Below are 15,410 nucleotides of genomic sequence, written 5' to 3' on the forward strand. Positions count from 1 at the left end.
ATATTTGCCTATGCTGACTTAGCATTGGCAAATATATGTCTGAGTGTGTTCTTCAATGCTGTCTTGGTTAATAATATGCTAAGTGGATGATAGTTTTAGCTAATTTGGAAGCTGTGCAAAATTCTTCAATTTGTAATCTGTGAAGCAAACCCAAAATCTTCCAGGCAACCAGTGAAAAGGGATTCTGTTGGCAAATGTATACCCAGAAGGTGTTCCTGAAATCAAAGGCATCTTGATTCTTAATTAAACCAATAGAATGAAGCAACTGTGACAGCTCTGCGGTGCTCTGCCGCAGTAAAGCTCACCAGCCCCTAACATTTCTTTTGAGTAATGATTAATGCATCCAATTTCTGTGATCTGCACTGACTGAAGTATCAGGGGTAATTAAATGATGATGGTCTACAGAGCACCGACTCCTCGCACAAAATGACAAGACCATAATTACTAAGAAGCTTAGTTTCCCCCTGGCATAAATATGAACTGTGTATCAATAACTGAGGAAAACGTATTTCCTGGTGAAACTTTAAAGTGTTAAAATTACCATTTACTGTACTAATTTTGTAAAAAGAAAATGTGAAAATGCTTTATTACTCCTTTAGTGTTTTACACTGCCTTGCATACTCTGAACGTTTCCTCTTGTATCACATTACAACCACAAGATGCCATGTGCATTTGAAATGTATGTCTGTGAAGAGGAAAGAAAAAAAGACAAAATAATCTGAAAAGTATTTGTGTTCCAGTCTCTTTATTCTAATAGCCATAAATAAAATCCAGTCCAACCTTCAAAAGGTTTCTGCAAGGTTATACAAACTCTTACATTTATTAAGATACATTCAATGTCTTAAAATGTCTTAACTATACAGCCCACAAGTCATGACTGTCCACCTGAACAACTTTGGAGAAGCTTCATTGAAACACAGTACAGGTTGGGGAATCGGTTGAAAGTAAAGCTATATGCTGAATATGTGGAAGAAGTTGCTTTGATCAGTTCAGACCAAATCTGAACATTTTGCCCTACAAGTGAAATGCTCAGTGAAATTGGAAAGCTAGAATATTATGCTGTGGGAATGGTTTTCTTCAGCAGAGATGGGAGAGTAGGTCACACGATGGAAATGAATGTAGGTATGTTCTGGAAATAAACATGTTCCAGGCTGCAAAAGACCGAAGATTAAGGGAGAGTTTCCATAAGTAAGATGGCTCAGGACATACAGCAACATCAAAGCATATTTATGACCTACATCCTCTTGAGTGCACTTCAAATATTGTTGTTCATATACCATCTATATACAATGCAAACATTTATCAAAGAAAAATTAACAAAAATTTGGAGTCTTCATATCTACAAACATTGGTAGAGATGAAAGCCAAATTAATTACAATTGAAACAGCAGTGAAAGATGAGTGTACAAAGTATTGATTCTAAGGAACTTAATATAAATGCACAAAAAGATTGAAAACTACATATGCTTTTCCCTTCTACTTCACAATAATGTGGTAATGACAACTGTTTTAAATCAAATCCAATGGAATTTGTGTTTGTAAGGTGACACAATGTAACAGTTCCAGGGTTGTAAATTTTTGTAAGACACTATTTGTTTTTTGAACTCTTTTGGATTGTTAAAGTTATGTCAGAAAAACAAACAAAAAAAAAAACTTCCTTTCAATATATTTATATCAGTGTAATTTACCAAAATCCAATGATGAGGAAAATGCAACTCTGTGTGAAAATAAAAAAAACGCAGGTTTGTAGGTTCTAGTATAAAAGGTTAACCAATATATATTTTTTTACACCTCACACATACAATCCAGCAAGCACAAAAATAGAAGATTTGACATTTTTTAATTGCAAATTATAAAGAGATGAGGGATGTAATAAGGTTCAAGGTTTCGCAACAATTTAGGAAGAAGCCTTGTTTTCAAACTCGCGACACCTTCAGACACAAAGATACAATACAAGTATGCCTTCAGCAGCAGTGCGTGGCTGGAATAGAGTAGATAAAAAATTAAACGAAAAACCACTTCAAATATAGAATGTGTCCTTTGCTGCAATTTAAATCCAGTCTGTTATTTTTATTATTATCTATCCTCTCCAAGATAAATGGAGCAATAACGAAGGATGACCACCCTAGTGTTGTTGACATTTTAGAGAGTCCTTTTGGAGCAGTAAAGATGCCCACTTGATGGATACCAGAGCTCTACAGATAGCACAATGACAAAAATGAGGAATGCTGTTAGTTGTGGTGGCAGATAAAAAAAGAAATAGGGATCTGTAGTAGGACTTCGATGGGTTGAAGGTGGGTGAAAATAATAAAGCTCCATGCAGTTCATCTGCAAAAAAAGAAAAAAACCACAGAACATGATAAAACAGGACATGCACAGGGAGAGAGTTGGAGCAGACAGCTGCAGCAGTAGCCATCAAGCTAGAGAGAAAGTTTGATAGCGGCTGCTGCTAAAAAAAAATCCCTCAAGGAGCTGACAAACTCTCCTCTCGGTTTCTGCTTCTGTGTTTTCAGTACAGTGGTCTGTAGAGAAGTTCCCCAGAGACAAGTCGACGTTTCAACTCCTTCCACAGCAGCTCTCTCTCTTTTTGGGCACCCTTCATGAAGCCTCGGTTCTCCTGTGCCCGTCGGGACAAGTAGGGCATCACCTCACTCACTGGCCCATAGGGGACGTACTTATAGACAGGAAAACCTGCTTGGGCTGAGATAAGACAAACAAAACAAGGTATTCTACCATTAAAAGATATTTTTTTGTAATACTTTACCTTGTAGACCTTATTACTAGTCTCAAGGAGAACCATTGTTTTTGAAAGCTAATCAATCAATGTTTGCTCACAAAGAATAAAGAAAAAACCTAAGAGTTAAAAAAATAATCGGTTCTAAAGTCACTTTAATCTCACAAAGAAAGAAAAAGAGAAGACAAAAAATAAACAATTTTCTGAGTAAGCGAGATAATTGGTCAGTTTGCCATAAAACATCCACTATAATAGAATGAAAGACAACATTTTAAAAAATCATTTTGAGAATCTATCTTATTATTTGTATTATTTTTACATAGCAACTCTATGAATTAATTATGAGTCAATTTTGACTAAATCACAAAATCTAACTGGCCAGCTAAACTGGGAAGAAAAGCAAAGCAACAGTTTTTGCAGATGAAAAGTCAATTTTAGAAAATATTCCTCAAATTAAGGTTTTGTCAGTCAATATTTATAAGAATTGTATTTTTGCTTTAGGTTATTAAATCATAAGAATCTCATAGCCCATGGCTATTTCCACAGTACAAGAGTTTTACATGTTATGCTAGATTGACCCAAAAATACATTTTGCAGATGGACTCTTGTTATTGCTCAGCTGCAGTGACTTTGAAGTTGTCAGGTTATCTGCTGAGCATAACAACTATAATTTTCTTGGTGTTTACCTTTCAGACAAATGTTTTACCCAAAATCATCCATCAAACTGAACATGTTGCAAAAACAAAGTTTCGACAAAAGCCTCCTGGCTAACAGTTTCCCAAAAGACAATATCACAGAAATACATAAATTTTGACTTTCTAAGTGACTGACAATAACAATCTCAGCTCATCTCTAATATAGTTTTGGAAGGCAGTGATTCCAGTATGACTGTGCCATCTCTTTCTCTCTTCAGAACGCAACAAAAAAAATTGGGGTATCTCTGTTTACTTCCATAACAGTTCAGCCCATTTCATCCTGAGCCCCATGTTGACAGACAGCTGTCTTTCACCAGTGTCTCTGTCTTTGACTGACAAATGAAAGTGGTGAGAAGCAACAGTGATGCTTCGTTAAGACAGGTGGTCAATACTGAGTTGTCACAGTTCATATGTCACCTTGCAGGCTGGAGGCTGGCTTTGACATGTGAAATGTTTGTCCGTGTAACCTGTGAGGTTCCTGAGTGCAGCTTGAAGGCCTCGTGGGACGCAGCTGAGAGCTACAGGGGGGAGGACAGATAATGCACATCCTGCAGAGATTGGACTGAAACTCTCAAATCATTGCTACGTAAGACAGGAAGGATTGTTGCCTTGTCCCTGTGTGACTGTGGAGGAGAGTGGGCAAGGTGCTTTGTGTGTTTTCCTCACCCAGTGGGAAGCTGATCTGATCACACATGCCCAGTAGTTGACCGAAGAACACCTTGTTCTCTGTTGGTAAGAGACCGAGCTCATTCATTCTGAATGATTGAGACAAACAAATAACATTAGTTCAGTTTCTGAGACACGTGGTCGAGAGAAATGTTTTTTTTTTTTTTTTTTATTACTTTACACAGTGCATTGGTGAGAAATCTAATCTTACCTTTTCAGGGTGTATTTTACTGTGTCCTCATTATGAGAGGCAACCATAACATTGGCCTTTCTGTTAAGAGCAATCTCGTCCAGCAAATAGTGCAAACACCTTTCCAAAGAACATATAAAAATAAACTGGTTGGTTGTAAAATTTTCTTTAAACAACATAGATATGGTCACAATTAGGGTTGCTCAATACAAGAAAAAATTGACATTGTATTAGTTTTCTCTTTTATTATAAGTTCAATATTCATTAAAATTAAGCTACTTTTTCCTCACTCTCCTAGTTTTTTTTTTTCTATCATCACAAGGCCCTACCGATTACTTGAGACTCTGCATGTTATCCACTAACATCTAGACCAGGTGTGGGCACAAAAGAATGGGCAATTGCTGTATCTGACTCGAAAGCAGAGTTTAAATGCAATGCACTAAAAATATAATAGCTTGTCATATATCGCATCCAGGCTCTCTAAGTAAATATTTGGGATTTTAAATTGGGGGTTGGCAACATTAAGCAACACATATAGTCAGCTCGCTTTTTATGGAAATAGAAAATGTGAACTTAGTTTTGATATAACAAATTTATTTACAAAGTATCAGATTTAGACAGATTGTAATAAATGAAGAAACAAGCCATTGTTCAGACCTGTGGTACATTGTGCTAGTAGACTCATAGTTGGGGTTTATAGGGTCTTCGTATCGAAACTCCTTCGCTCTCTCTCGTTCCTGATACATGTATGCGCCACGTACCAGCTTAGCGGCAAAACACCAACCCTCCCTTCTAGACAGTTCTACATCCATAGTTACATTTTTGAATGCTTCCTGCAAAATAAAAAGAGAAGAGCAAGTGAGATTTTATTTATGTTCTCATTCGTCTTTACCTCGAGAGCTCTACATCCAATATTTTAGCTGTTTAAACATATCATTCTTCAAAGTTATTGCATTGCTACAATTCTCAGGTAATTTATAAGTTTAATTGTTTGGTTTTGTTGGTTCTAACCTTTAGGTAGCACTGGTAAGTGTTGAAAACAACAGGCTTCTCTCTGTTGTAGATCTTCTGTGAATCCAGAGTGAGTTTACTGATGGCTGGCTGGAAATAGGTTTGCTCTGCATCCACCATTAAGCGAACACCGTTTTTTAAGGCACACTGTGAAATTATATTTTGAATTAAAATTATTTAATGATGTACCAATCAATTTTTAGTATTTTTTTTTTTAGAATTATTCATATTTAACATTTTGACTGTTAAATATAATGGGTAATGCACATTTCTCCATACCTTTCTTGACTCAGTCCATATTTTGTTATTACAAAGACAAAAAAAAAATGCTATGAATTTACTCCAAATATCGACAGCTTTAACAGTGAATATAACTAAATAACTAAAGTAAGTTGTTTTCAGAGCTGCTTAACTAATGTGTATCGATTTGTCCATACAGTAACATGTGCACAATATAGGTATTACATGCAGAAACATTGTAAGAAAAGGCACAAAAAAGTTCTAAACATTGATATTGGTCAAAGATGTAAACTATAATAAACATTGAAAGCTTCAACATGATTTCTGATTACCTTGGCTAATACATCAAGTCGCTCCAATGTCCTCTTTAGCTGATTTTCCTCCTCTGTGGTGAAATTTTTCAGCAGAGGCTCCAGTTTATCCAGCTATAAAAACAACAAGCACAGATTAAACTACAGACCAAAACATATCTAAACGGTAAGATAAGGTACTTTTTACCTTACCTTACCTCTATGTATACCTGAGCTCTATGTGACTCAGGTATACATAGAGCTACTGCTAGAACACAGTGGTAGTTCTATATTTACCTGCAGGAAGCTTTCAATTGTGCGCTCTCATACATTTAAACAATTTCAATGTATTTTCAAATTCTAGGAGTTCTATAAATATGAAAATATAAAAGCTTCATTTTGATAAAGTAAATAAATAAATCTTCCAGTAAATTATTTTCATCCTGTCACTTTTTATGTAATGCTTTAATTTTACATATTGTAGCAAGAGGCCTAAAATTATCCATCAGGTGCTAATAAAAACAAACATTTTAACTGTAACTTATACTTATCAAGTTTCCAATAGAAAAATTAATTCGACCCTAAGTCTAATGCATAAAATTGTATTTGAATTGTGATATGTTTCAAAGATTTATGCTCTTCTCACCTTTACATTTGGAACTAAAAGCAAGCCTGATGTGTTCACTCGGTCATCTATTAGACTGCTCCAATCAAGGATGTCAATGCATCTGTTGGCAATAAAAGTGGAAAAATATTACACCATTGCACTAAATTATGATAAAAGTTTGCAACAATGTGACGCAAACATTGTGTATAATTTCTCATTAATGTCAATAATCTAACAAAACACACCTCATAGAAAGACAAAGTTGATTGTATACAGTGGAAATGTGGTATTGTGTTTGTGCCTACCCTGCTGATTCTCCTTTCTTTCTAGTAAACCAGCCAAGGAAGTCACTTTCCGCACCCAGTTTGATCATCAATTCCTGTAATCACAAAAACAGCTACATTTCTAGGGCCTTCTCAATAAATCTGTGTGCAGGATACTTAATAAAATTGTGATTCTGCAAAATCCATAAATGTGCTGAGCATCAGAAGGACATAATAAGCAGATGTAATAAACATGCACATCCTCCCTTATAAATCACAGTGCTTGTGGAATTGAGCACACTTGGATTAGGCTTTATATCCAATTAATGATCAATGCAAAGCGGCTCTAGAATGCTAATGAGAAATAATGTGCCTGCAAATTTCTGACTGCAGAGAAGCTGAGAGGAAGGCCAAAAAATTTATTTCAGGTGCTAACAGGCAAGTATTTGCCAAATGTCAAAAGCTATTAAATTATGATTCTTGTATTCATGTTGTTTTCTGGCAGTAGCTAATAGGAGTATTTATTTGTGAAAAAGTCTAAAGGGTAAATAAATGATACATAAATTTGCAGAACCCTAGATGGTAATATCTTGTACAGATGTATGTTCAACAACTAACACAACTCACTTATTCACTTTAGCTTAATTGATTAAACAGAACTCAAAGACAATATGCATGCTATGCTTTGACTGCTTCTGCTTTTTGTCGCTGTGTTGGCAGTAAGATTTTACCAGATAAGAATCAATAAAATGCCTAACTCAGCTTTATGAAGCTCAAGCTTTGGCTTAACTTAGATCAGCTTTATTCAGCTGACCTTAACTTTGCTAAGTCTGACTTATTGTTTGGAAAAGTAACTGTTCCTTTTGCCTTATTTCTACCATTTATCTTGGTTTAAGATAATTTATCTTACTTTAGCTTATATTATCTTAACATAGTTTATGTCAGGTTGCCTTAGTTTAGCTTATCACAATTCAGATAAGATTAAAACTTGACTGCCTTTTTAACTTACTTTGGTTTAACTAAGCTTCCCTTCTATCTTAATTTACTTTACCTTTTCTTACCTTTACTTGGTTTACTTTGAGTAGGATAAAGTTATTGTAGCTTATTGTCTGTCCTAGTTCAGTGCAATTGATTTTAAAACAATTTAACTTCTCTTATTATCTAATCAAATTTTCAGATTTTTAACTGATCATAGCTTAGCCTAATTTATCTTACCTTAGTTTGATTTATTGTACGTTAGTTTATCTTATTGTTACATGTCCTGTTTTATTTGTATTTTCTTACTGTCTAACTCATTGTCGTATGTTTTTATATCCTAACAAAAAATTCCAATGTAAACAGCATCTCCCTCGGGTGAGCAAGAATCTAATATTGGTCTTTAGATTATAGCAATAGTCTGTACTTGTATAGTGCTTCACAAATTCCCCAAGGTGCTTCACAGTATATCCACTGCTTCACCTATTCATGCACACATTCACATGCTGATGGTGGCTATTGATTGTAAAGAGGACCTGCATACTCTACAAGAAAAGCAAAGACCAACTTTAACATGTAAATAAACTACACATCAGTTTGCCAGCTTATCTCTTCACTGTTAGAATTGCAAATTTTCTCAATGTCCTTAATGTTCAAACACGAGTCAATCTGTACACTGGTGCAGGCTCCACTTCCGAGCTTCTTTCAAGTCCCATTATTTTGGGCATGTAGTATAAGGTTAACAAATAAGCTCCTGCATTACAACATGTAGGAATATCCTGTTGCTGTCTATGCAGTGTTTGTGAAAGATAAATTTACCCATATGAGATTGAATTAAAAGATCTCTGAACTCAAAGAAGAAGAAAAAAAAAACTACCTGCAGCTGTGTCAGCTCCAGCCTCTGCTCCAAGGCCTCCATGCCATCCTGCTGTGATGCCAGGAATGTGAAAAATTGCTGCCATTTCACGAGGACCTCTGAGAACCGGAGCTTATCGAAACAAAGAGAAGAAAAGATCTTATTCTTCTTCTCTCCTGCTGCTATTCCTCAAGCTAGATTGTCACACTGAGCTTTACATTACCATTTACAGCTTACCAGAAGCTGGGGTCGTCCAAGTGCAGTCATTTTGATTGCAGAAAACCCATTCATAGAACTCCCACCTATGGATAGGAAACTGTTTGATTATTATATAAAGACAATTGCTTTGTAACAATTTAGAAATAAGTAAATAAAGCGGATTGCATAACTATTGGGGTTCTATTTAAAGTCATGACTTCAATAAAATGCATAAAACCACTTTATTTTCAAAATTTATCACTTATTTAGTTTACCCACCAGATGCTTTGATACATTTCATAAAGGTCTCCATATGCTGGTCACATTTGGCCTCATCAGCATAGAAATATGTGCAGGTTCCAATCACTTCCCTCTGACTGTCACCTAATTGCCTGCCTGTTTCGTAGTTTTTCTCTCTGTAGCCCTTGCCTGGGGATGAAAACAAATTTGCATGCCTATTTCTTCTAATTGCATCATGTGCTGTGTACACAAATGAGAACAAAACAAGGCAGCTTACCTATGCTCCCTTCCCCTCCAGCGGAAACGCTTGAGCTGAAATAGAAGTGTTGAGAAAAGGCAGTTAATTTGCTCAGGATTGGGGCAACATTAGAAAAGTGAGTTGCATCAGACTTTGCGAATTGACATTTCTTTGTGAACATTTTTGGCCTTGTGGCATGCCGTAGTGTTATTGTTTGATGACCTTAAACACTATATGCTGAAACATTCTTGATGTTTAACGCTGACTCCCTCATGGGGCCTTGAAGCGTCACTTTTCACTTGACCTATTCCCCCTTCTCATCAGAAGGTATCAGACAAAGTTCATGTAAACAAAAATCTGACTTAACAGAGAGCAAGTCATTCATCATAAATTCAGGAGAGCTGATGGGAGTTGTGTCGGTTTACCACTGCAACATTTTGACAAAAAGAAACAGTTGAAAATACAATGCAATACAATTCATATAGAACTAAAAATGTTTTAAAAAATAATAAAAAATTAAGCGATATTTAAGCTCAATTCCCTAAATGTCTAATTGTTTGCACTGTGAAAGCACAACATCTTAGGATTTTTGGTCTAGTTCGTAGTGCAAATATTTTAGTACTCTTGAAATAAGACAAAACTAACTTACAGTTAACTTTTCAGCCAAACAGGAGCTTGTTTAAGAAAATAATTTCTTAATTCAGATGAAAAAGAACTACTTGCATCAAAAGATTATTTCATTTTTAACAAGACATTTTCTAATGTAATGGGAACAGACATCAGTTTAAAAAAAATAACTAATATTCATTAGTATTAGTTAGTATTAAGTAACATGTACCCACTCATACTTATTATGACTCTAAGCATCTCCAGCTTAACATTAATCCAGTGTTTGTTTCTTTTCCTTGTAGTCTGGCTTTTCCGGCTCACTGGGGATCAGATGGAGGTGGTGTAATTTTGTCCCCTGGTCTAAAAATCAGCAACTGTCAAATGTTTCAGGTCATGAAATAAATTTTAATATCAGACAAAATTAAATAGTAAATACAAAATGCAAAATCTAAATAATGTAAAAATATAACTGAATTAACAAATTACCCACATTTGGTTTTGTATTTAATTTGTATTCAGATCTAGAACATTTAACTGTGACAAAAACATCAAAACAAAATCTGTAAGAGCCATGTACTTTTTCTTAACACTGTAAAATAGAATAAGTAGGTCAAAATGAAGGTAATGACATTTGACAAAACATTAAAAAAACTAAGGAACTCATTTGTGGCACGATTTGACACAGAAATCAGCTGTCACTCTACATCAACCTAGAATTATACTGCCTGAAAACCTTACACTTCATTCACCGTTTTTGACCTTTTAAAAATCTGAGATGTCATTCAAGATATAAAGGGTCTTTGTACTTACTACAATATACTGAATAAATCTGACAAGTTGATTTTTTCTATTTTGCTTCTAAGAAATTCTCATCAAAATGTTTCCTCTTATTCAGTCAACTGACTCAACTAACTGTGAAGCAGGCCGAACTGTCTATTTTTAATCTTGGACTGTGAAAATGTTCTAATTATTCCACATATGCATCAACGCCCAGAGCTGAGAGTGAAGTAACATAGTGGCTGTCTAGAGACAGTGGTTGCACAAGGATTTTACTGTCATCCTAGTTTACATCAGGAGGCAGATCAAATAGCTGTTGCCTTGTGCTGACCATGTGACTGGATGCCAGGTAAGTGACAAAATAATGCCGATCTTAATAGGTGCCAAAAGAAATCCCAGTTTGTATCTTAATCTTATTTTTTTCACAGTTCTTCATCTAATTTTTCCAATTTAGATGAATAGTTATAAAATGTATGTAATTTGTCATATATTTGATAAAAGTTGATGGAAATAACATCTAAAACACAAATTCAGAGAAATTATTATTCATGTCTGGTATCAGTTCTAATGTCAAATAAAAAGTAACAAATGTTGTATTACCTCTCTTTCTGGTTTTCCTCCTTCTGGCTGATGTCCTCCTCGACACTGTAGTCCAGGACCGAGCCTACACCAAAAGCCTGGTTCTTCTGGATCAGAGGTTTAATGGATATGTGATCCTCCCCAGCAACAAACTGGCCATAGAAGGTCATCTTCATGAGCTGATCAAAAACCTTCTGGCCTAGAATTGTCTTACCAAGATACATTATCTAGGCAAAAAGAGAAAACATCGTTATAGTCTTGGAGTATTACAGACAATGACAGTGTGGCTCTTCATTTGTGTCACAATAGTACTGAATCTACACGACTCATAGCACCCAATGACAAACAACTACTTGCCATGTTTTAAATGTACCTAACAATGTAAAAACATAAAAGCAGCAAGCTATTGCTGAATAAATAGTTAAGAAAACAAGTAAACTAAACATTAGTAAATTATTGTGAAGGTCAGGATTGTGCATGATACGTGCATGCAAAAAAGTGTACAAAGATTACCACTATAATGCAACAGGTATGTTTTTATCCTAATGCTTAAATATTGTAAATGTAAACTACCATGAACTGACAGTTTGGCCTTAATGAGGTTTAAATATTACAAATATTTACATTAAAAATACACTAAGGTGTGTATCTATGTGTTTGTTTCTATTGGGTATATTTAATTTAACATGAGTAGAGACTTTAAAAGGTACAATCGCTATACTGTGACCCTGTTATTGAACATATAGTGCTGTGGTGACAGAGGTATTTTTTTAACTGTGGTTTTGAAATACATATTATACTGCTAGTTATTGGTGATTTCAAATAATGCCTGAAAATTAAGCTTTGTCCATCATATATTCTCCTGATATACTGGAGAATCAGAGCATCCAATGTCAACAGTGTAAATAACTTCTTGAACTTCAATACTTATCAGCTAATTACACAAGTACAACACATTCAAGCTCTCTATGCCAGAAACACATTTGGGGATGATTTTTGATTTATGAAGCAGGAAATCTTTTGGGAAGCTATTAGAAAGGTCAGCTCATAAAGTCATACAAAACTGCAAATAAGGTAATTGCTGCCAAAACATCAGATAAAGTTAATACTAATTTTCTATAAACAATATTTCTTAAATAAAAGTAGATTAACTGTTGCCGCATAAACTACGTCATATCTGTGGCGTGTTTAAAATGCAATAAGTGATTAATATTTTATAGATAACTTTGTGACATTCACACACATTAATGCAAATTACGTTTTGCTATCATTGAGCAGACTCAATTTTATTTAGTCGGTCTTTTATACTGATTAACCATTTAGGTCTTTTTTTTTTCCACACATCTGATAAGATTTATAATGATTCAGGCCTAAATTGAAATGGCACAAGATGATATTCTTAGTAAAAGTCAGAAAAGCAAGAGTGAGGATGAAATCAGCCTTAGAATGATTTAATACAGTTCTCGTATGTGTGAAATGTAGATAGATGTGCATCGGTTAGGTAGACAAAGTAGCTTTGTCACAACATTAAATAATTAGTGAATAAGAAAAGTGTGTTTATATCCTAACATATACGGGATTAAATCCAGCTACACATTTATTATTTCAAATTTGTCATCTGCCACATTTAAAGTAACATTGTGCATGTGAACAGAAATATTGGTTTTGTATGGATACTGGTAAGCTAGATACTAGATATAAATAGTATCTAGCTTATATTATGCAACAAGTTGCAAAGAGCAGGTTGTAATTTGAGACATGGGTGTAGGCCCACTGCAGGATGTTTGAATGGTTAGCAGTCAGGAACAACACAACAGTCTGGAATGTATTGTCGTTTCAGTTTCAGGTTTACAAATTAGAAAATTGGTAAAGATACTAATTACAGCTATAAATATCTGAGTGAAGGCTATCAACTTTGATTAATAAATCATATCTAGGCTACAGTGACAAGGTAATGCCAGCAGAGTGTGTCTTGCTTTTAGTGTATCGCCATTCTCCTAACCTGTTGTTCCAGGTTAGAAGAATGTAAATACATGTATTTACATGTATTTTGCATGTAAATACATGCAAAATACATGTAACATCAGCATCATAGTATTAATTTAAATCATTCTGAACCCACAAAAATACATCACCAGTACCATTCCAATTTCTATTTGTTAGTTTGCTACTGGTCTGCATTACCTTTTCATTCTTATCCACCAGGAAGTCATAGGAACAAAGTTTGAAAACCACCAAACTTCTGAGTAGCTCTAATGAGTCTTTGCTCCTGTAAGCTTCCTGGCTTTGCTCAAAGTCTACGGAGATCTCGTTAGCAGCGGAGGAAGAGTTGGTGCGGTCTTTCCCTGCTCTCCCACTCTTCCCAGGAGACTGCAGTCGGGCAGAGGCACGCTGTGCTCCGCTCCGGTTTCTGCCATGGTCCGTCTTCTCCGGCCGGGTCGTCGAGCTGAAGGTAACGCTGGACCGCAGCCTTCGGTTGGATAATAACCGCTTCAAGAGAGTATCTGAATTTACCCACGCGGGGGCTGGCATGGCTTTGAGACAAAACATCCGGGAACGATAACGTAGATGAGAAATAATTGTCAAAAGTCAGCACACCATCTTCTTAGCTTGGCACGCGACAGCGTAAATAAACAGAACGTGGGTCTGTCAAAGGAATCACCTGATTGGTGGAAAGAGGGTGTGACGATTTCCACACCCACAAACTATGCATCTAATCCAACTTCTCAGAAAAGTATTTGATGAATGAACTCCTCTTGTAGAGACTTTCATCACGTAACCAGGTGTGGTTCTATAGACAGTTTTAACTGGTTCTGCAAAATAACTGAATAGCTTTCTCACCACCTTAAAGCTACAGTATGTATTTTTTTATAAAATATTTTTGTTTATGTCAAAAACGATCACTTTGTCGTGACATCAGTCGTGACATATTGTAAAAAAAAAACAACAAATCTGCCTTCTCCTAGTGCTCCCAGCTCCCAAACTTCAAACCTCTTGCTTACTTAATATTGTTGAAATGTTCTACTGAAGTAGCCTTTTCACAGCACTGCAAAATGCAACTATATCTGAATTCATGCATTCCATTTTTTTTTTGCATGTCAATTTATTTTCTTTCACGTTTCACAAATTGCATTTTTTTTTATCATCCATTCTCTTTGACTGTCTGGCTCATTCTGAGGTATCCCAGCAATTATTCAGAGAGATTTTAGAAATTCCAAGAAGTTCAAGAATTATACTAGGGTCTCCTTTCAGTGGGTGAGCTCTGACAAAAAACAACTTCAGGTTTTTCTGCACGACTCACAGAAGGAATCCATCTCTATGTAACTTATCTCAGCTTATCCTGGTATTGTGGAGGAGCAGCCCCTCTACTCTGAATTTTCCTCTGATCAATGTACTCCTCAACCCTCTCTAAGGCTGAGCCAGGCTTCTCATGAAGGAAGCTCTTTCATCTGCTTTTATTCCACTTCTTATTGTTATTGGTTTAGCCTGGAATGTTAGCATACTGGAAAGTGGAGAGCTTTTCTTTTCAACTTAGCTTTTGGTACTATGGACTAGGACTAGCATCTTCATTACTGACATTTAAAATCTGTGAGATATTTAAAAATATATGTATTGTTTTATAGAACTCTTTGTGTTCTTGTTTTTTTGAGGAACTTTCATGAAAATAGTGATAGCATACATTTTGCATATGTTTCAAATAATGGCAGAGAGCAATGAAACTTATTTGCTCATTTGCATTTGATTTGTCAGAATGTTGAGGTCCTAATTTAACTTGAGCATATCCTTTTGGTCCAAACCTATACTTCCATTCCACTTTACTTTAGAGTGAAATAATTCCCTATAGTACATTTTGTATTGGGTATAATTACTGAAAAGTTTGATGTTGAACACATTTAACTATTAAGCTGAAATTTTGGTGGCATTTAATTTTTTATTTGTTTTACTTTGGTTGCTGATAATTCCCCTAATTGGGGTATAAGACAAAATATTTTTTTAGCTGCCTAAAATGTCTGATCTCAAAAATAACAAGTGAAAAATAAAGGAAACCCCTACACCATTCTGACAATTGTGCATATAGATTTTGTTTTTTTTATTTGGTTTATTTTTCCAATCATTTTGTTTATTTATGTTGGATATGTCTTGCTGTGTTCAGTTATTTTCTCTGCGTTCATTATTTGTTAAATCTCTTCTCTCTTTGTTACAGTCAGTCTCTGCATTTGGGTCCTTTACTAACCACAAACA

General features: G+C 35.2%; 1 protein-coding gene across 2 annotated transcripts; it reads right to left on the minus strand.

Annotated features, from left to right (window-relative positions):
- Positions 1 to 739: 739 nt before the first annotated feature.
- On the minus strand, positions 740 to 13,797 carry prodhb (proline dehydrogenase (oxidase) 1b). 2 transcript variants are annotated; one of them, XM_055039112.1, is made up of 15 exons: positions 13,353 to 13,797; positions 11,190 to 11,395; positions 9,243 to 9,277; positions 9,005 to 9,154; positions 8,765 to 8,829; positions 8,549 to 8,659; positions 6,739 to 6,812; positions 6,473 to 6,554; positions 5,869 to 5,961; positions 5,297 to 5,443; positions 4,943 to 5,118; positions 4,307 to 4,405; positions 4,096 to 4,184; positions 3,847 to 3,947; positions 2,545 to 2,700 (listed from the first exon to the last, which is right to left on the minus strand). In XM_055039112.1, the coding sequence occupies exons 1-15, from the start codon at positions 13,716 to 13,718 to the stop codon at positions 2,653 to 2,655; spliced, it is 1,842 nt and encodes a 613-aa protein (XP_054895087.1). In that variant the 5' UTR covers positions 13,719 to 13,797; the 3' UTR covers positions 2,545 to 2,652. The 2 variants fall into 2 exon arrangements, with proteins under 2 accessions (XP_054895086.1, XP_054895087.1); XM_055039111.1 differs by lacking the exon at positions 3,847 to 3,947 and having other exon boundaries at positions 740 to 2,700.
- Positions 13,798 to 15,410: the final 1,613 nt, after the last annotated feature.

The sequence above is a fragment of the Poeciliopsis prolifica genome, unplaced genomic scaffold, assembly GCF_027474105.1.
Source record: "Poeciliopsis prolifica strain line A6 unplaced genomic scaffold, Auburn_PproV2 SCAFFOLD014, whole genome shotgun sequence".
In the NCBI taxonomy this organism is placed as follows: Eukaryota; Metazoa; Chordata; class Actinopteri; order Cyprinodontiformes; family Poeciliidae; genus Poeciliopsis; species Poeciliopsis prolifica.